Here is a 21444-nt window from a genome sequence, read left to right on the forward strand (position 1 = left end):
GATCTCTTATTTATTTCTGTGCTTCCAGGAGTCACAATGCAAAGAAATTATGTAGATTTTCACCATATTTGTAAAGGGACTGGAAATCTAAGTAATGGGAGGATGTAGGCATTAGATTATGTGTTTGTGTGTGTATATGTAAGTGAGGGGAAGTTTAAGGAAGAAATCAACTTAATCTTTGGTTGTATCTCCTGATTTTCTCAGAATATCTGGAGTATGCATTTCAACATCTACTGCAGAACAATGAGACATAAACAAAAGCAAGTATTTTAATTTACATTTTAAAAATTCAAGGACTACTAAATTTGGACAGCTCAAAATCCCTTAAGCAGAGGACTAGCTTACTCAATGAATTATTCCATTTTTATTGGGACTCTCTGCTAAATATGACATTGCACTGCTTAACTTATTTTAGGATTATCATAAGGACACTTACTGTGAGGCTGCACCTCAAATACTGTGTTCAGTTTAGGGCCCCTCACTACAAGAAAGACATTGAGGTGCTGGAGCGTGTCCAGAGAAGGGCAATGAAGCTGGTGAAGGGTCTAGAGAACAAGCCCTAAGAGGAGCGGCTGAGGGAACTAGGGTTGTTTAGCCTGGAGAAAAGGAGGCTGAGGAGAGACCTTATTGCTCTCTACAACTACCTGAAAGGAGGTTGTAGAGAGGTGGGGGTTGGTCTCTTCTGCCAAGTAACAAGCAATAGGACAAGAGAAAACAGCCTCAAGTTGCACCAGGGGAGATTTAGATTGGATATTAGGAAAAATGTCTTCACTGAAAGGGTTGTCAAGCCTTGCAACAGGCTGCTCAGGGAAGTGGTTGAGTCATCGTCCCTGGAGGTATTTAAAAGACTTGTAGATGTGGTGCTTAGGGAAATGGTTTAGTGGTGGACTTGGTAGTGCTAGGTTAATGGTTGGACTTGATGATCTTAACGGTCTTTTCCAACCTAAATGATTCTATGATTCTATGTCTTAAAATTTGAAAGTGATATAACTGTTATTACATGGTAAAAGAGCAGTTGTAAAGATTCTTAACAAATTTTTGTTAGTTTCTTGCATAATGGATTGTAAGTACCAAAATAATGTAGGTATGATATCTGCAATAGAAAACAGACATGCATTTAATTTAGCCAAAATGAATAATTACATTATTGAGGACAAAACTTTTAATAAAATGTTTTATGAACCAAGTGCCTTTTTTTTACTTATAATGTGTGACTGGCCAGGGAATGTATAGAGCAGCAGACTTCAGGGAGGCATTGTTAATGGTGTGATATATCATAAATAGGAAGGAAAAGGCAAAGGCATGTAAAGAATGGATTTAAGGTGCACACCTAAGAAGTTCTAAACTACTTTGAATAAGAGCTGCCATTTTATGAACGATTAACATTTTCAAGAGTGGAGAATCGTTATATTAGTTGAGGAAACCAACTACAGATTATATTGTTGTAGGTGCTTGACACAGACCAGCTGGCCAAAAGAACATAAATGATACCTGGAGGAAGCATAGCCCTGGTACTCACAGGGAATTTTAACCACTCCAATAGCTGCTGCAAGGATGATGTGGCTTAGCACAAGCAGTCCAAGGGATCTCTTGAGTGTGTTCATGACAATTTTTTGATGCAGGTGATTCCCTAGCTGACTATGGCAAATGGGGCACTCACCACTGGGGCCGAGGACCCAATGAAAAGAAAATGGAAAAGACTGTGGTACTTAATACCTTTTTACCTTGTTCTTTACTGGTATGTTTTGCCCCCAGTCCTCCCTGAACCTACTAGTAGGGTTTGTGGGAGTGCAACATTATCCACAGTGGAGGAAGAAAGAGTCAGGAAGCAATCGAGCCATCTGTTTGTACATATCTCCATTGGAACAGATGATAATCACCCAAGAGTGTTGAGGAAGCTGGCTGATGCCACTGCAAAGCTGCTTTCTATCATCTCTGAAAGGTCATGGCAGTCAGTGTGGTTCCTGGTGAATCAAAAAGATAACTGACATCCACCTTGAAGAGTAAGAAAAGGACCTGGGGAAGTACTGGGCTGGTTATTTTAAACTTGATCCCTGGAAATTTTATGGAGCAAATTCGCCTGGAAACTATTTCCAAAACAAAGAACAAGTAACTGTTTGGGAACAGTCTGCATGGATTTACCATGGGGAATCGTGCCCAAGCAACACGTCACTGTCTATGAGAAGATGAAAGGCTGTGTGGACAAGGGAAGAATAATGGATATTGAATACCCTGACTTCAGAAAGGCCTTTGACACTGTTGTGGTTTACCCTAGTCGGCAACCAAACAGCACACAGCTGCTTGCTCACTCTCCCCCCCCCCCCGGTGGGATGGGGGAGAGAATCTGAAGAGCAACAGTAAGAAAACTCATGGGTTGAGATAAGAACAGTTTAATAATTAAAATAAAATAAGATAATAATACTACTAATAATAATAATGGTAATAATAATAATAATGATAGTAATGAAAAGGAAACGACGAGAGAGAGAGAGGAACAAAACCCCCCCAAAAAAACAAGTGATGCAACTGCTCACCACTCGCCAACCGATGCCCAGACAGTCCCTGAGCAGAGATCACTGTGCCCTGGCCAACTCCCCCCCAGTTTATATACTGAGCATGTTGTCATATGGTATGGAATAGTCCTTTGGCCAGTTTGGCTGTGCGTGCCCCCTCCCAGCTTCTTGTGCACCTGGCAGAGCATGGGAAGCTGAAAAGTCCTTGACTAGTGTAAACATTACTGAGCAACAACTAAAATATCAGTGTGTTATCAACATTATTCTCGTACTAAATCCAAAACACAGCACTATACTAGCTACTAGAAAGAAAATGAACTCTATCCCAGCCAAAATCAGGACAGTATCCACCCCTTATTCTATACCATCTACGTCATTCCCAGGTTCTACCTTCCAATACATTCCAATTAACCAGCACCACTTTCCCTGTCTTTTGATACATACGCACAGATATCATTCCCTTAGTCTATGGGGCCATCCCCCTAAAATGTCTGTTGAGTTCATTTAGTCCATGACTTTGGGCTCCATCTGCCATAACAGTCTTTCAGGGCAGGAGAGATGGTGTATGGTGTTGGATTGTTGCATGCTGAAGCCAGTTCTGGTTCCATCACCGCTGCACTTTTCTTGGTTTCATCAAAGTTCATTCTTCATTAATCTGGGGGATTCTTCCTGTAATACTGTTGATATGGCATATAGCAACCATAAAAGTGATGACATACAGTATTATATAGCAATTAACATCATACCATTTAGTTCACTGGCTATTCTCACCCAAAATCAAATCCCCTTGAGGTACACATCAGATTTCCCCATCCTTCCACATCACCCACCACATGCACCCAGGTCCTTGAGCAAAAGCAGTCCCACGAATGGGTTTACTTTGCCTGAAGCAGGAGTAACCCAGACTGTCTTCCCCAGCATATTTCTTATGTGCACTACAAGGACTTTATCCCCCTCCACAGTACGTAAAAGTTTTGATTTGGCTGAGCCAGCTCAGTTGGTAGATCCCCTAGAGTTGACTAACCAGGTGGCCTTTGCTAAATGTGTATCCCAATGTTGGAATGTCCCACCACCCACTGCTCGCAGTGTAGTCTTTAATAGTCCATTGTACCATTTGATTTTCCCAGAGGCTGGTGCATGACAGGGGATGTGATATACCCACTTACTGCCGTGCTCGTTGACCCAAGTGTCTATGAGGTTGTTTTGCAAATGAGTCCCATTGTCTAACTCAATTCTTTCTAGGGTGCCATGTCGCCATAGGACTTGCTTTTCGAGGCCCAGGATAGTGTTCTGGGTGGTGGCATGGAGCACAGGATATGTTTCCAGCCATCCAGTGGTTGCTTCCACCATTGTAAGCACATGGTGCTTGCCTTGGTGGGTTTGTGGGAGTGTGATATAATCAACCTGCCAGGCCTCCCCATATTTATGTATCAGCGATCGTCCTCGTTTTGAAGTTCCTCAGTGGCCCAACTCTTGGGTACGTGAGCATCTACGTGACGTACTTTTACAACGAGGTTCTCTACCCGGGCAGTAATATTTTGCCACAGTGCGGCAGCCCAGATGGGTTTGCCTCTGTGCCGCCAGTTGCTCTGCTTCCATTGCTGCAACCACCCCCACAGGGCATTTGCCACCATCCATGAGTCAGTATAGAGATAGAGCACTGGCCACTTTTCTCATTCAGCAATGTCTAAAGCCAACTGGATGGCCTTTACTTCTGCAAATTGGCTCGATTCACCGTCTCCCTCAGCAGTTTCTACCACTTGTTGTATAGGACTCCATACAGCGGCTTTGCACCTCCGATGCTTTCCACAATACAACAGGACCCATCAGTGAACAGTGCATATTGCTTCTCATTTTCTGATGGTTTATTTTACAGTGGGGCCTCCTCAGCATATGTCGCCTGCTCCTCTGGTGATATTCCGAAATCTTTGCCTTCTGGACAGTCCATGATTACTTCCAAGATTCCTGGGCGACTGGGGTTTCCTATCTGAGCCCGTTGTGTGATCAGTGCAACCCACTTACTCCATGTAGCATCAGTTACATGATGTGTAGAGGAGACCCTCCCTTTGAACATCCAGCCCAGTACCGGCAGCCGGGGTGCCAAGAGGAGCTGTGCTTCAGTGCAAACCACTTCCAAAGCAGCTCAAACCCCATCATATGCTGCCAATATCTCTTTTTCAGTTGGAGTATAGCGGGCCTCAGATCCTCTGTATCCCCGACTCCAAAATCCTAAGGGTGGACCTTGAATCTCCCCTGGTGCTTTCTGCCAGAGGCTGCAGGTAGGGCCATTCTCCCCAGCTGCGGTGTAGAGCACATCCTTTACATTTTGACCTGCCCGGACTGGCCCAAGGGCTACAGCATGAACTATCTCCTGTTTAATTTGTTCAAAGGCTTGTCGTTGCTCAGGGCTCCATCTGAAATCGTTCTTCTTCCGGGTCACTTGGTAGAGAGGGCTTATGATCAGACTGTAATTTGGAATATGCATTCTCCAAAATCCCACAACGCCTAAGAAAGCTTGTGTTTCCTCTTTGCTAGTTGGTGGGGACATAGCTGTTATTTTGTTGATCACTTCCATTAGGATCTGACGATGTCCATCTTGCCATTTTATTCCTAAAAACTCCATCTCCTGTGCAGGTCCCTTGACCTTACTTTGTTTTATGACAAAACTGGCTTTCAGGATTTGAACTATTTTCTTCCCTTTCTCAAAAACTCTGCTGCTGTATTGCCCCACACAATAATGTCATCAATATATTGCAGATGTTCTGGAGCTTCACCCTGTTCCAGTGCCGTCTGGATCAGTCCATGGCAAATGGTGGGGCTGTGTTTCCACCCCTGGGGCAGTCGATTCCAGGTGTACTGAACACCCCTCCAAGTGAAAGCAAACTGTGGCCTGCACTCTACTGCCAAAAGGATTGAGAAGAACACATTAGGTGTATCAGTTGTAGCATACCATTTGGCTGCTTTTGACTCCAGTTCGTACTGAAGTTCCAGCATGTCTGGCACGGCAGCACTCAGTGGTGGCATGACTTCATTCAGGCCATGATAGTCTACTGTCAGTCTCCACTCTCCATTAGAGTTTCACACTGGCCATATGGGACTGTTAAAAGGTGAACGAGTCTTACTGATCACTCCTTGGCTCTCCAGTCGATGAATCAGTTTATGGATGGGAATCAGGGAGTCTCGGTTGGTGCGATATTGCTGCCAGTGCACCGCTGTGGTAGCAATTGGCACCCGTTGTTCTTCAACCCTCAGCAAGCCCACAACAGAAGTGTCCTCTGAAAGACTGGGCAAGGTGTGATAGCTGTGGCTCTGTATGTTAGGGAGTGTTTCGATTGTGTAGAACTCGGCGATTATGACAATAAGGTCAAGTGCTTATGGGTAAGGATGAGGGGGAAGGCCAACAAGGCAGATATCCTGCTGGGTGTCTGTTATAGACCACCCAACCAGGACGAAGAGGCAGATGAAGCATTCTATAAACAGCTGGCAGGAGTCTTACAATCGCTAGCCCTTGTTCTCGTGGGGGACTTCAACATACCGGACATCTGCTGGAAATACAACACAGCAGAAAGGAAACAGTCTAGGAGGTTCCTGGAATGTGTGGAAGATAACTTCCTGACACAGCCGGTAATTGCCTACCAGCCTACCAGAGGAGGTGCCTTGCTTGACATGCTGTTTACAAAGAGAGGACTGGTGGGAAATGTTGGTGGTTGGAGGCCATCGTGGGCTTAGTAACCGTGATATGATAGAGTTCTCGATTCGGGATGAAGTAAGAAGGGGGATGAGCAAAACCACTACCATGGACATCCAGAGAGCAGACTTTGGCTAGTTCAGGACACTGCTTGAGAGAGTCCCTTAGGAGACAGTCCTGAAGGGCAAAGGGGTCCAGGAAGGCTAGGCATTCTTTAAGAAGGAAGTCTTAAAGGCGCAGGAGCAGGCTGTCCCCATGTGCCGTAAGACGAACCGGCGGGGAAGACGACTGGCCTGGCTGAACAGGGAGCTTTTGCTGGGACTCAGGAAAAAAAGGAGAGTTTACCCCTTTTGGAAGAAGGGGCAGGCAACTCAAGAAGAGTACAGGGATCTTGTCAAGTCATGCAGAGAGAAGATTAGAAAGGCAAAAGCCCAGCTAGAACTCAATCTGGCCACTGTTGTAAGAGATAATAAAAAATGTTTTTACATATACATTAACAACAGAAAGAGAGCCAAAGAGAATCTCCCTCCTTTATTGGATGTGGGGGGGAAGATTGCCACCAAGGATGAGGAAAAGGAGGAGGTACTTAATGCCTTCTTTGCCTCAGTCTTTAATAGTCAGACCATTTATTCCCAGGGAATTCAGCCCCTTGAGCAGGAAAACAGGGACGGAGAGCAGAATAAACCCCCCATAATCAAGGCGGAAGCAGTTAACAACCTGCTATGCCACCTGGACACTCACAAGACTATGGGGCCGCATGGGATCCACCCGAGAGTACTGAGGGAGCTGGCAGAGGAACTTGCCAAGCCACTCTCCATCATTTATCAGCAGTCCTGGTTAATAGGGGAGGTCCCAGATGACTGAAGGCTTGCCAATATGATGCCCATCTACAAGAAGGGTTGGAAGGAGGATCCTGGGAACTACAGGCCTGTCAGCCTGACCTCAGTACTGGGGAAAATTATGGAGCAGTTCATCTTGAGTGCGCTCAACAGGCATGTGCAGGCCAACCAGGGGATCAGGCCCAGGCAGCATGGGTTCATGAAAAGCAGGTACTGCTTGACCAACATGATCTCCTTCTATGACCAGGTGACCTGCCTAGTGGATGAGGGAAAGGCTGTGGATGTTATCTACCTGGACTTTAATAAAGCCTTTGACACTGCCTCCCACAGCACTCTCCTAGAGAAGCTGGCGGCTCATGGCTTATGTTGGTGTACTCCTTGCTGGGTAAAAAAACTGGCTGGATGGCTGAGCCCAGAGAGATGTGGTGAATGGAGTTAAATCCAGTTGGCAGCTGGTCACAAGCGGTGTTCCCCAGGGCTCGGTTTTAGGGCCAGTCTTGTTTAATATCTTTATCAATGATGTGGACAAGGGGATTGAGTGCAACCTCAGTAAGTTTGCAGATGACACCATATTGGGCAGGAGTGTCAATCTGCTTGAGGGTAGGGAGGCTCTACAGAGGGATCTGGACACTCTGGATCGATGGGCTGGGGCCAATTGTATGAGGTTTAACAAGGCCAAGTGCTGGGTCCTGCACTTGGGTCACAACAACCCCATGCAACGCTACAGGCTTGGGGAAGAGTGGCTGGAAAGCTGCCCAGCAGAAAAGGACCTGGGGGTGCTGGTTGACAGCTAGCTGAACATTAGCCGGCAGTGTGCCCAGGTGGCCAAGAAAGCCAACAGCATCCTGGCTTGTATCAAAAATAGTGTGGCCAGCAGGACTAGGGAAGTGATCGTGCCCTTGTATTCGCACTGGTGAAGCCACACCTCGAATACTTTGTTCAGTTTTGAGTCCCTCAGTACAAGGACATTGAGTTGCTCGAGCATGTCCAGGGAAGGGCAACGAAGCTGGTGAAGGGTCTGGAGAACAAATCCTATGAGGAGCAGCTAAGGAAACTGGGGTTGTTTAGCCTGGAGAAGTGGAGGCTGAGGGGAGACCTTATTGCTCTCTACAACTGCCTGAAACAGGCATAACAACAGGTGGATGTTGGTCTCTTCTCCCAGGTAACTAGTGATAGGACGAGAGGAAAGTGCCTCAAGTTGTGTCAGGAGAGGTTTAGTCTGGACATTAGGAAAAATTTATGTACTGAAATAGTGGTCAAGCATTGGAACAGGCTGCCCAGGGAGGTGGTGGAGTCACCATCCCTGGAGGAGCTCAAAAAACATGTGGCACTTCGGGACATGGTTTAGTAGGCATGGAGGTTTTGGGTTGACGGTTGGACTAGATGATCCTAGAGGTCTTTTCCAACCTTAATGATTCTATGAATTTCCTCCATCTCCAAGGCAGCTATACCAAAAGCCCACCGGTACTCTTTTGAGTCCTTCAAATACCCTCTCCTGAGGTAATCTATTCCAAGGATGCATGGAGACTCTGGGCCAGTCAGAATGGAGTGCTTTTGCCACTCATTCCCAGTTAGGCTCACTTGAGGTTCCAATACAGTTAGCTGTTGGGATCCCCCATCACTCCAGAAATACAGATGGGTTCTGCCCCTGTATAGCTTGATGGCATTAGGCCACACTGTGCACCAGTGTCTACTAGAGCCTTATACTCCTGTGGGTCTCATGTGCCAGGCCACACAGTCCAGTAAACCTGCTTGTCCCTTTCCTCCACCTGGCTGGAGGCAGGGCCCCTCTAGTTCTGGTCATAGTATTCATTACCCATTTCTTGTATATACGAGTCAGGAGTTCCTTCATTAACATCAGGAGTAAGATCAGCCCTTTCACTCTGTCTGGGGAACTGTCCACTGGAAACTGGAGCAACAATTTTCCTGGAAGAACCCCCTTTGGTGATTGTTTTTCCTTGCAACTCACGTACCCGTGCCTCTAGGGTCGAGGTAGATTTTCCATCCCACTTCCTCATATTCTCTCCATGGTCACGCAGGTAGAACCATAGGGTGCCCCGTGGTGTGTACCCTCTATATCCTCTCTCTTGAGCAGAAGAATGCTGACTTCTAATAGCTGAGACACTGGTCCATACAGGTGGGGAGAAGGACCTATCCTCTTTGAGTTGCTGGACCTTCCAGGACAGTTTCTCCACAGCAGAGACGAGGGAGGAAGAGAGACTGTCTTCATATTCCCCGAGTCCGCTAGGCGCTTCATCCACTGCTAGTCCCCCTCTGTCTTTCCAGGTCAGTACTGCCAATGAGTTGCCATGTGATGCTGGTGAGCTCTGTACCAGCTTCTGCCACATAGGTCGTGTGCACTTGACTTCATCTGGATCTTTGGATGACTGCTTGTTGTCCAAGATCACCATAAATCACCTCCAGCACGGCTAATTCCCTCAGGTACTGGATACATCTCTCCATCATGGTTCATTTTCCTGGGCAATATATAACATCTTCCTTGAAGGGATATCTTTCCTTCATACCTGACAGGAGCAGCCTCCAGAGGCTTAGGGCTTGTGCCCCTTTTCCAATCACTTTGTCAATGCCCCCTTCCCTAGAAAAGGATCCCAGCTACTTGGCTTCCTTACCCTCTAATTCCAGGCTACTGGCCCCATTATCCCAGCATCAGAGCAGCCACGTAACAATGTGCTCACCTGAACGACGGCTGAAATTTTTTCACATATCTCGCAGCTCGCTCAGGGATAGGGATCGGGTGGTTTCCGTCTCATTTATGAGTTCTTCCTCTTCCTTCTTCTCTCCTCGTGATGGTCCTGCCTTTTCATCTTCCCTTTCTAAACGAGCTGACTTTCTCTTCCAAGTTTTCTTCTTGTGTATAAGGGGTGCTGATACCAGCACAGGTTGGTTCCCTGGTTCAGCCGCAGTGCCTGTCGGGGGGGTTGCAGTACTCACATCACCTGTCACTGGAGTTGGAGTAGCTGCAGTGCCAGTCGCAGAGGTTGGAGTAGCCACAGTGCCTGCTGAATGGTCGTCAGATCCAGAGACCTTCTCTTCCCCTTGAGGGTTCTGAATAGTGTTGAACAGGGCTCAGTAGCCATGGGCCAGGCCCCAGGACATTGCAGTGATTTGTGTCTCCCTAGAATTGCCAGGGTGACAGCATACTTTTTCCAAATAGTCTACTAATTTTTCAGGATTCTGCACTTGTTCAGGGGTGAAGTTCCAAAACACTGGAGGTGCCCACCATCCTAGGCATTTGCCCATGCTATCCCACACACCCTGCCACTCATTACTATCCATCCCTGGGGCAGATCTCTGGATTATATTCTTAAATTGCTTACTAACCTTAGACAAAACTGAAACAATATTCCCAAGAAATACCAATAGAAGGATCTTAACTACCCAAGGGTGTTCAAGATACTGAAAAGTTATTGTAATGAAGGAGGAAACGTCATAGAAGAAGGTAGCAAAGGTGCCATTCTATATTTCCTCCATAAAAAAACCTCTCAGAGGAAGAAGTATAATTGCTAATTGGCTCCATGAGGTGGTACCCAACGTACAGTAATGGCTTCAGTACAAAGGCCAAATACCAGATTAAGCTCAAGGCCACTGTTTTAATAACAAATCTCACAGGCAAAACATAACTAATCACTGCAGAGCACAGCAAACTGCAAAAACCAACACCAATCTTTAACATGTACAGCAAAAAATGAGCATGGTGCAGATCAGGTAAACTAATATCAAGAACAGATGAATCAATATTGTGACCTGCAACTGTTAATACATCTGTATTCCTTAATATGCTCTGGTTAATCTGTTATTATCTCAAACCCTTCGGGCCCCATGTTGGGCACAAAAAAGGACTGTTGTGGTTTAGCCCCACTCGGCAATTAAGTACCACACAGCTGCTTGCTCACTCTCCCGCCCCGGTGGGATGGGGGAGAGAATCTGAAGAGCAACAGTAAGAAAACTCATGGGTTGAGATAAGGACAGTTTAATAATTAAAATAGAATAAAATAAAATATAATAATAATAATATGTAATGAAAAGGAAAATAACAAGACAGAGAGAGGAACAAAACGCAGGGAAAAACAAAAAAAACCCAAGTGATGCAACCACTCACCACCTGCTAACCAATGCCCAGCCAGTCCCCAAGCACTGATCACTGTCCCCTGGCCAACTCCCCCCAATTTATATACTGAACATGACGTCATATGGTATGGAATAGCCCTTTGGCCAATTTTTCTGTGCCCCCTCCCAGCTTCCTCTGCACCTGGCAGAGCATGGGAAGCTGAAAAATCTTTGACCGGTGTAAGCATTACTTAGCAACAACTAAAACATCAGTGTGTTATCAACATTATTCTCATACTAAATCCAAAACACAGCACTATACCAGCTATTAGAAAGAAAATTAACTCTATCCCAGCTGAAACCAGGATGGACACACTCTCCCCCAGTATCCTGAGAACCCAATTTGATGAGATATGGGCTGGGTAAGTGGATGGTAACAGAGGTGGAAAATTGACTTGATTGCTGAGCTCAGATGCTTCGCTAGTACTAATTGTGATTAATATGTGGGCAGTATTCTCTTTATTGATGATCTGTATGATGGGACAGAGCAAGTTTGTGGACTACACCAGTTTGGGTGGAAATGTCAGTACTCTGGAAGGTAGCCTTGTTATTCAAAGGGATCTTATGAGGCTGGAGAATCAGGCTGATAGGAGCCTTTGACAAAGGCAAATGCAAAGTCCTGAATCTTCAATGGAATAACCCCATGTAACAGTAAAGGCTGCGAGCTAACTGGATAGGGTAAAGCTCTGCAGAAAAGGATCTGGAGGGCCTTGTGTGCAAATTGACCATGAGCCAGCAGTGTGTCCTTGTGGGAAAGGCTAGCAGCCTTCTGGGCTGAGAGTGGAAGACTGGAAGCAAGAGTGGAATGAGCAGATCCAGGCAAGTGATTCTTCCCTCTGGATCTTCTGAGATCACACCTGGAGTACATTTAAGGGCTCACCAGTGCTTTTGGCACGCAGAAGTAAGTCCAGTCCAATGGAGAGTCACCAAGATGATTAAGAGCATGGAACATATAATATACAAAGAGAGGCTGAGGGAACTGGGTTTGCTTCAACTACCTTATGAGAGTGTATACAAAAGACAGAGACAGACTATTCTCAGGGGCACATACCAATAAGATGGCAGATAATGGGCACAAGTTGCAAAAAGAAAAATTTCAATTAGATATTAGGAAAAAAAAAATCACTCTGAGGCTAGTCAAACATTGGAACTGGTTGCCCTCAGATCATGTCATCTGAATCCTTTGAAATCATAACTGGACTGGACAAAGGCCTGAGCAACCTAATCAAATTGGCCCTGCTTTGTGTGGGGGTTGTGCTACATCTCTTCCAACCTAAATTGTTCTGATTTGATGAACTTAACTTTTTCACACAAATTGTAGTAGCTGCAGTTGTGTCCTATATGTACACTAATCCTATTTTAAGTGGCAGTAGTACTCAAGTTGTACCTCATTGACAGGCCATATTTTTCAGATACAAATCTCAGACCTGACCCATGCCTCAGGTCTGGTCTGTTATTATGTTTCTTGTTGGGTTTTGTTCTTCCCTTCCTCCCTCCCTCCCTTCATTTCTATTTTATAATGGAGGAGCAGCTTATTAGTTCTAATAAGTGCTCTGGAGAATAACTATGGAATGTTTGCTATAGTTAGGTATGTCTGTAATATTCTCTCTAAGAAGCTTATAATGGCTTTGTTCTCTGAGACTTAGGGATGGAGTAGTAGGTCATGAAGTTCTGGACAAAGCAACTGCTTCTCTTGGCTTTCAATGTTGTTTTCCATGCACTGAGATACTGGTTTTCTAGAGGGTTTTGGCATCATTACTGTATGTTAGCCAACAGAGACTTCCCTGTTGAACTTGAGATTGCAGCAGCACATATCACTACCTGTTTTCAACCGGTATTTCAGAAGCCTTAATTGATCCAGTGGTATGCCAAAATTATCAGAGAAGCAATTGCTGTTTTTGTTGAAACTTCTTGCAAAATTTTATTATGGGCAAAAAGGAATTTACACCTAGTATGCACAGCCAAGAATATAATGTTACTGTAACTCAAAACTTAACTGTCTAATGAAAGTTATTTTTAGTCTATACCTAATTATTACAGAAAATAATTTAAAAAATACTACCACAGAAAAAAGTCTCCATAATAATGCAGCTAAAATTGTAGCACACAGATGCTCCAGCATTTTTTCTGATGTTCTGCTAAACCTGCCACTGCCCTTCTGTGTTTTCAGCTTAATGATACTAGTATTCTTGGGAAAGAAAGGGGAAGGGCTACAGGGGTCATCAATGTCTTGAGTTCTTCAGTTGGAGCAATATGACATTGATGGTGAAGGACTTTTCCTCTTGTCTCCTGGGAGCACTTCTATTTTATTTTTATCAATTTGCTAATACAGTCTTCTTATTTGCTCTTTTTTTCACTGGTTCTCAGCCAGACCTGATGAATCCATTTGCCACATTTGACTTCATTCTTCATATACTGTAGCGTAGTATACTGACTTCCTTTACACGTTCACTTAACAGCTACTTCAGATTTGCAGAAGTAGTTTGAAGGTGCCAAGTATTTCAGGCTTTATTTTTCAGAATAGTTATTAAGAAACTGTATTTCTATAATGACATTGTTACTGTTTAGTCAGCACCTTCAGGAGTCTGTCACAACTGTACCTTTGGGGAAAATAAAATTACAGGGCTGTAATTTTTCCCTAGAGAAAATTTGTGCTGTGACAGATCATGTCTTTCCTCAGTTTTTGATTTATGCACCAGACATAATAGATTACTTTATCTTCTCTCTTTAATTTCTCATGTAGTACTAATCTCTGCTTTATCCAAGGATCTGCTAGAATTATGAAACATGGATTTCTTATCATAAATTCAATGGTGATCTCACAATATCAGTTGTGTATCAATACAAATATATCAATATCAGTTCAGTAAGAAGAAAAAATACTGTTTTCTTGCTATTGTCAAAACGTTAGTTATAATCCTAAATGATTCGTTCTTTTTTTTTTTTCCCTAAGGTCTGCCAGACTTCTCAAGTGACAGTGTGGTTGGCTTACACAATAATTATTAATATCTATGTGATATCTTATAGACTTTCTAGTAAATTGTATCTTTTAAGTTTTGATTGTCCACCCAAATTTTTGAATGAGTGTTACAAAACTTTTAGCCTTTCTTTTTGTAATTTCACACTGTATTTTGAAGTGTCACCATTCAGAACAGGAGACAGACGTTACAGGCACCACACTACAACTACCTAAATGAATCAGTGTGGATATCAAATACTTGTTCTTAATAATTAACTACGTGATGTAACTATTACTTTTTATTGTACTGTTTTTCATATCAGAAGCATGCTCTGTAGATTAGATATGCAGATCTTAATAAATTGTTAGCCACACTGCGACATCTTCATGTTCTTTTGGAAGAAGTGAAGTTGAAATTTCAAAAGAATTATTCTGTGTTTCCATCTTCAAATGTAAATGTATTTTAGAGCTTTGCAATGTAATTCTTTCTCTCCTCTCAGAAATACTACAACATAAAAATGGCCTTAGGGGATCAAACCAACTATCTATTTAGTTCATTAGCTTGTGTCTAGTGACCAATAATTGATATGAGGCTAAACTATATAAAATTCAAATATATAATAATTTCTCCCTATTATCTGTAAGTTTTCAGAAAATATCAGCTTAGGTACTGCCAGAATTAGATGAATTTTCTTTGTATTTAAAGCTTTTAAATAGCCTTCCAGGAATTTCAAAGCTCATATAGTCTTTTGGCAACCAGACCTACCTGTAGCAGAAAAGTTCTACAGTGCAAATATGCCTGGTAAAAAACCACCTCTTTTGATGCATTAGAAAGTTGGCACTGATCTTGCAGAAAGTTAATGTGTTCCCTATTGATATTCTCCACAACACCCGTAAATGATAAGGAAGAAAATCTGAAATTTCTGTCTTCTGCTTGATAAAGTAAATTACTCCAAACTCCATCCTGCATAGCACAAAATAATCTGCTTCATTCCAGCTTCTACCATTTCCTAATACGTTTACTGTTTTTTCCTTAATGGAGAAACATTGCAAATTTTTCCAAAATGTTTACCTTTTCTCCCCTTCTGCATAGTAATGTTGTTAATTAGAAGTGCTGAGTGGTTATTTTTGTGCAGTTTGTTATGTCTTGGATACTAAACACACTGGTATTCACATTATAGAAGGAAGAGGGAAGCACAGATAAGAGCATATGCATGTGTTTGAATTTATTTCAATATTTTGAAACAAATAGCTATAAATAACAAAAAAAGGAGACAAATTTAAGGAATATTTTCATGCTTTGTCCTCCAGTGAGGAAAAAAAAGCTGTATGAAAAGATATCATTGTATCATATATATGGATATAGATATTCATTTGGGGTTTATTAGTTTTAAAGAAATTCTTGTTTGCATACTTGTTATTTTGTAACAAACTACTTATATTGGTTTCCTCGACTTAGCAGTTTTCAGACCACAGATTTTAAAACTAGAATGTGTGTTATCTACTGGAACAGTGTCCGTAGAGCTAACTTCATCTATCTACGTAACTACATCATTGGTCACAGTGAACTCTGGAAAAATAGTTCTTTTAATGGAGCTCTGTAGGAATTATCTAGGAAAAATATAGGAGACATGGTTTTAGTCATTATTTAGTAATTTGTACAGTCTTTAAAATGAAGGAGAGAGAACGTTTGATGTAGAATGGAAGGATTCTTAAAAAAAAAAAAAAAAAAAAAAGGCAACTTTATGTGTCTACAGGGTGCTCAAAGAAGACCTTGAGAGAACTCCAGAAAATATTTGTAACTTTTTATATTATATTCAGAATTATGTTTGCATTTGTTTCCTCTATAGCAAAGCTTCGTGAGTCTTGCTTTGATCCTGGAAATATAATGAACGGAACAAGACTTGGAATGGATTATAAACTGGGGTCAACTGTCACATATTACTGCGATGCAGGTTATGTTCTTCAAGGATATTCTACACTAACATGTATCATGGGAGATGATGGAAGACCTGGATGGAACAGAGCCCTGCCCAGTTGTCATGGTAAGAGCAGTTTTTCTTTTATTATACTTGCTGTTGTTATTATTCTTGCTTTATGATATGGAAGAAACAGGTACAAAATTAGAAGAAGCAATTTTAATAAAGTTCTCTTTTATGACAAAGCCCTTTTCAATAATGTATTTAATAAAAATAACATATTTAGTAACTCATAAATATTGTTTCAAGTTTTTAATAACATTTGATAAGTAGTGCTACAAGTTATTAGTGCGAATAGAGGTTAACAGTAATGTCATCCTCTATGCCAACCTGTATTCTTGAATTAGCAAATTTACAGCAGAGTATAGAGATACATTCCATATATATGTATTTAAATAGAGCATTAAGTATACTGTGGATGTCACAATATATATATGTTTCTTTTTGTTATGACTGGTTTTTAAAACACGTAGATGAAATACTTTGTATATACAACATTACATCATTTAACCTGTTGGACATGTGGTCTCCAGAAAAATTCAGCCTTGAAATGCACCAAAGATCCAATCATTCAAACTTTTAAGGATATGAAGAACTCCACTCATTTCAGGAATCTCCTGACTTCATTTATATTACCACTGACTATCTCAAGTGTAAGCGTCTTCAGATTTAAAATTGTCCTGGTTTTGGCTGGAATAGAGTTGATTTTCTTTCTAGTAGCTGGTATAGTGCTGTGTTTTGGATTTAGTATGAGAATAATGTTGATAACACACTGATGTTTTAGTTATTGCTAAGTAATGCTTACACCGGTCAAGGATTTTTCAGCTTCCCGTGCTCTGCCAGGTGCAGAGGAAGCTGGGAGAGGGCACAGCCAAGACAGCTGATCCAAACTGGCCAAAGGGCTATTCCATACCATATAACGTCATGTTCAGTATATAAACTGGGGGGAGTTGGCCAGGGGACAGTGATTGCTGCTTGGGGACTGGCTGGGCGTCGGTCAGCAAGTGGTGAGCGGTTACAATCACTTCGGGGTTTTTTTGGGTTTAATAATGCCAAATTATAAGATTAACATTTGCTTTATAAATTAAAGAAAAATCTCCTCATTATCATGTTAATTTCAATTCCTTTTCATAATTTGAAGACAAAAAAAGCTGTTAAATCCTTTTCCAATTTGAATATATTTATTTTAAATAGAATATGTTTTTTCTTTGTTGTGTACTTAAATTTCTATTGCAAAGTTGATGGTGGAGTACCAGCAAAACAGAAAAAAAAAGGTCAACTATAAAGAATAACCATTATTATAAGCATTTGAAGAACTTTAGTATTTTCATTATCCATCAAAACCATCATAGCACTGAGCACCAAACTTCAGTGGCATCAAATTGGAAAACTGTCCCTAGCAAACTTTTGGAAATGTGTTCAAACTTGTAGACTGTGTGCAATGGAAGTCAAAAGTTTCTTCCCCATTTTAAAATGAGATAAGATTGTTGCTTTCCAGAGAGGAGTCGGTGAGAAAGGTTGTTGTGTATAAGAGGAGAAAGGTTTCCTTCTTTTGGAAGGTTTTTTTAATGGATAATGATAGATAAAGAATTTCTTTATCAATGATGCAATAATTGTGTCTATTCATGCCACTTATAATCTACTTAGCAATCTTCCAGTGCTCTCTATTTTAACATTCACTAAAGCGAGAGTGTTTTGCTTGGAAGGACTGCCATTTCAATAAAAGGGAAAAAAGTGTTATAATAAAAGGGGTAGTGGATATCTGTCACTGATTCTAACTGGACTGTTTGCTTTCCTGGATGAACAAGGCCTTACTTCAAAGGTGACAAACCCCATACTTCTTTAGGATATGATGTCACAGAGTAGGCTCCATAGAAATGCCTTAGCTTTGCAGTTTTCACTTGTTTTTCTCATATTGCCTTTTCCTCCAGTTCAGAGTTGATGGAGGTTTGTAGATATGTTGCTGTGACATATTATCGTATATTTTTACCATGTAATCAATGGTTTTCACTTTTCCGGGAAAGAAAAACAGAACATTTACATAGCTGTAAGAAAGACAGTATCAGTTGATTAGCTTTCAATTACATGGAGCTGGCAGAAACAGTTTGAGAGATTAGTTTTGTCTCCTGACCACCAGTCTCACCTATGTAAAAAATTTTTGTAGTAGAGAAATGATTCTTCTATTCTGCCAGTTGTATTTTTGAAACTTCATTGAAACTGATAGTGTTATAATGAAATGTGGTACACAGTACACCTCAGTATATATGTATTTTTTCATTTCTTATTTATTTTTAAGAAAAAAAATTGAGAACCTGAACCCCCTGTAATATTTTGAACCTGAACCTGTAATATTTTGATCTGATGCTTTAGGTATGAAGTAAAAAAAAGTTTTTTAAAAAGTTACCTATCATTCTCTCTGAACTTTTAGGTTTTTAATATCAATTTAGAATCCAGGTTCTTCTGTTAAATTCCTTTGAGCCATATTTATCCATATAGCTTTATAAGGGGAGTGAGACATCTCGGAATATGGAAAAGAGAAATATTACGAATGAGTATTCTCATTTTGCTCATGTTTGGAGCTAAGTAGGTCAGAGGAGAGGAAGGGAGAACTTTCAACACTCCAGATGGCTCTCTGGGCTCAAGGGACATGCTTTACAATGTATAGAACTGGTCTTGCAGAGTATAATTCAAAGAACATAGAAGAGCTTTTTCTCTTCTATAAAAATTTGTGTCAGTAATATTTGATCATTTCCATGAAGAAAATGATTAGATAAATAACATGGATAGCATGAGGGTGAAACTGATACAGGGGTCCAAAGTCAGACCCTATTAAGTAAAAACTCTTCTTGTTGCAGTTAATATGGATATTTTCACTGAACAGTAGAATCTCAGTAGAGGAGGATAGAGTACCATCTCTATACCCATTCTGAATAACTTGACATAACTTAAGACATACTCCTGAGAGAGAGGAGATGAGTCTGAATGGCCCACATAGAGAAAGGAGTTACGGGTCTTACTTGTTCTAAAGTCTAGCCTTTTAGACAAAATGTGGGCAAAAATACATTCTCCATTCAGAATTTAAAAGAAAATGAAGGCCATGGCTCTATTATATTGGAAGGGCAACCATTTGGGATGGCTTTAAGCATTCTCTGAAAATGTCTGGTACATCAAGCCCCATAGGGAATCTTTGTTGAGGAACACTGATGTTCTGGGTCTGATCAGGCTTCGGCATGAACTGGCTGATGAATTGCTCAGGGTGTCAAAACTTGCTTTCCTGGGAATGTGCAAAACTAGAAAATAGGAGTGTCTACAGATCCTGAAAGTCAATAACGGATGATTTTGGAGTTAGATAAAAGCTGAGCAGAGGCTTCCAGGATCACAGAGGACTAGTTTTCCAAAATCTACTCAGTGCATAAAGCTGATGTTTTTGCAATTGTACCTTTATGCACCAAATATTTTTATGACCTAGTCCTCTGTGCATTAGGCATGACTTGCATTTGCTTGAAATCATTATTTAAAATGACCTTGAGCCTCTCTAATAAGGGTGGGAAGTGAACCAAATCATTGGCTTCATTCTTTTATGAACACATGCAAAGATTATCCAAGCTAATATGCTAAGCTATTTGGCATTTTGTGGTAGATGTTAAGAACAGGATGTAATTAACATATGCAGATGTAATATTACTATGACAGAGATTATGATTAATGATTTCTCTTAGCTTCACCAACTATAGTTAATTTTAAATTTTTGGTAGCAAACAACAATTGTTTACAGAATAACAAAAAGACCTGTAGTGGGAAATCACATTTATGACTGAGTGTAAAAACCTTCCAGAAGGTTTCTACCAGAAGAAATCATTTATTGATCACTAAAAAATATTGCTACATTTCATTATAGTCCGTTGTTTAATCCTTGGAAATATTTTAATCCAGGCTTCAAAATATCTCCATCTGAAAGATATATCTAACAATCTCAAATATTGTCCTGAACTGCCTAAGATTTTTTCACTTTTTTTTTTGGTAACAGAGCATCAGTATTCAGAATATTCATATGCACTGTTTGTCTTTTGTTTAAAAGAAAACCAAAAAAGTGCTGGGATTGCTCACAGAGCAATTCCATACCATGGTATTTAAAAGCAACAGAAACATTCTTAATTATGATTGCAACAAGAAATCTTAATTCCCAGTCTTATGTACACAATTACATACTATAGCCATAGTGGTTTAGTGATTAAAGACCATGCTAAAAAACAGATGCATATGCATTATGAGGAAGGAGAAGGGACCTTGAACTACATGTCCACTCCTCTGTCATATGACCCATGGGATAATTTGCATTATTAGGAGTTGGGCAAAGGGGTGCCTGCAGTTTCATCTTCTCACAAATAAATGTTTTTGTGAAAACTGAAATGTCAGAGGAAGTACCTGTTCTTTGTTTTGGCTCTGACAGTAGCTCTTGGTTTAATTTGCAGTAATTCATACTTTTCTGTATGATTTTTTTGTTTCTTTCTGTCTGAATTAACTTGTCACAGCTATTTGAGGTAGCTCAGATTAGGTTTATATCTGAAAACTTTTAGGATGGAAGACTGCACAGAAAAGCTTAATCTTACTATTTATTATTTTGTAGTATATTAAATGTTGACAGCTTTTTCATCAATCATTCAATATTGATTACTTAATCAGAGTCTTTATAGGTCACATTTTTATGCACTTTTTACATAGTGAAGCTATGATTCTAATGTGGTTATTGCATACTGGTGTGGTCTTTTGAAACTATGACTTTAGTCGCCCAGTTTTTTTACATGATAAATCATAGTCAGACTGAGTACTATTACAAATTGCAAGAAAAAAATGAAAATCATCATTTTCACCATTATTGACAATATTATAAAGAATTGAGAATGTTCTTGTCATAGGCAAACATATAAGTCTAGAAGATAAAAGACTAAGGCACATTAGGCTAAAATACTTTCTTGGGTGGTTTTTATTTGGGATAGGTAGGTAAAGAAAAGGTTGAATTTCTAGGTAATCTAATTTACATTTCTTAAAAATGCTCAAGTATGTTAAAAGAACGATCAGATAGATCTAGCATGTGATGGTGTATTTTGTACATGTAAGAATCAAGGCTTTTTTTTTTGTTTATAATATTTGGGATGTAAAGATTTTGATCAAAGCAGCTGGAACTTTCATTAACATTTTTGTCCCATTCTGCATTTTTGGAGTACAAATATAGAATGCTTGATTATTTTCCCAAATCCTCAGCTATCATATATAAGCAATTAAAAAGATGATTTGGAAAGGCACAAAACAGTTGTTAGAAGCCTAACATTCATTAACT

General features: G+C 40.8%; 1 protein-coding gene across 3 annotated transcripts in view; it reads left to right on the forward strand.

Moving 5' to 3' along the window:
* Nucleotides 1-21444, forward strand: part of CSMD3 (CUB and Sushi multiple domains 3) — a 782968-nt gene that overhangs the window by 550628 nt on the left and 210896 nt on the right. For all 3 annotated transcript variants that reach the window (XM_072852006.1, XM_072852007.1, XM_072852008.1), the window contains one exon: nt 15978-16172. In XM_072852006.1, coding sequence (XP_072708107.1) covers nt 15978-16172 — 195 coding nt within the window. The remainder of the gene's footprint in view (nt 1-15977; nt 16173-21444) is intronic.

This window comes from Ciconia boyciana, chromosome 2 (genome assembly GCF_034638445.1).
Source record: "Ciconia boyciana chromosome 2, ASM3463844v1, whole genome shotgun sequence".
Classification (NCBI taxonomy): domain Eukaryota; kingdom Metazoa; phylum Chordata; class Aves; order Ciconiiformes; family Ciconiidae; genus Ciconia; species Ciconia boyciana.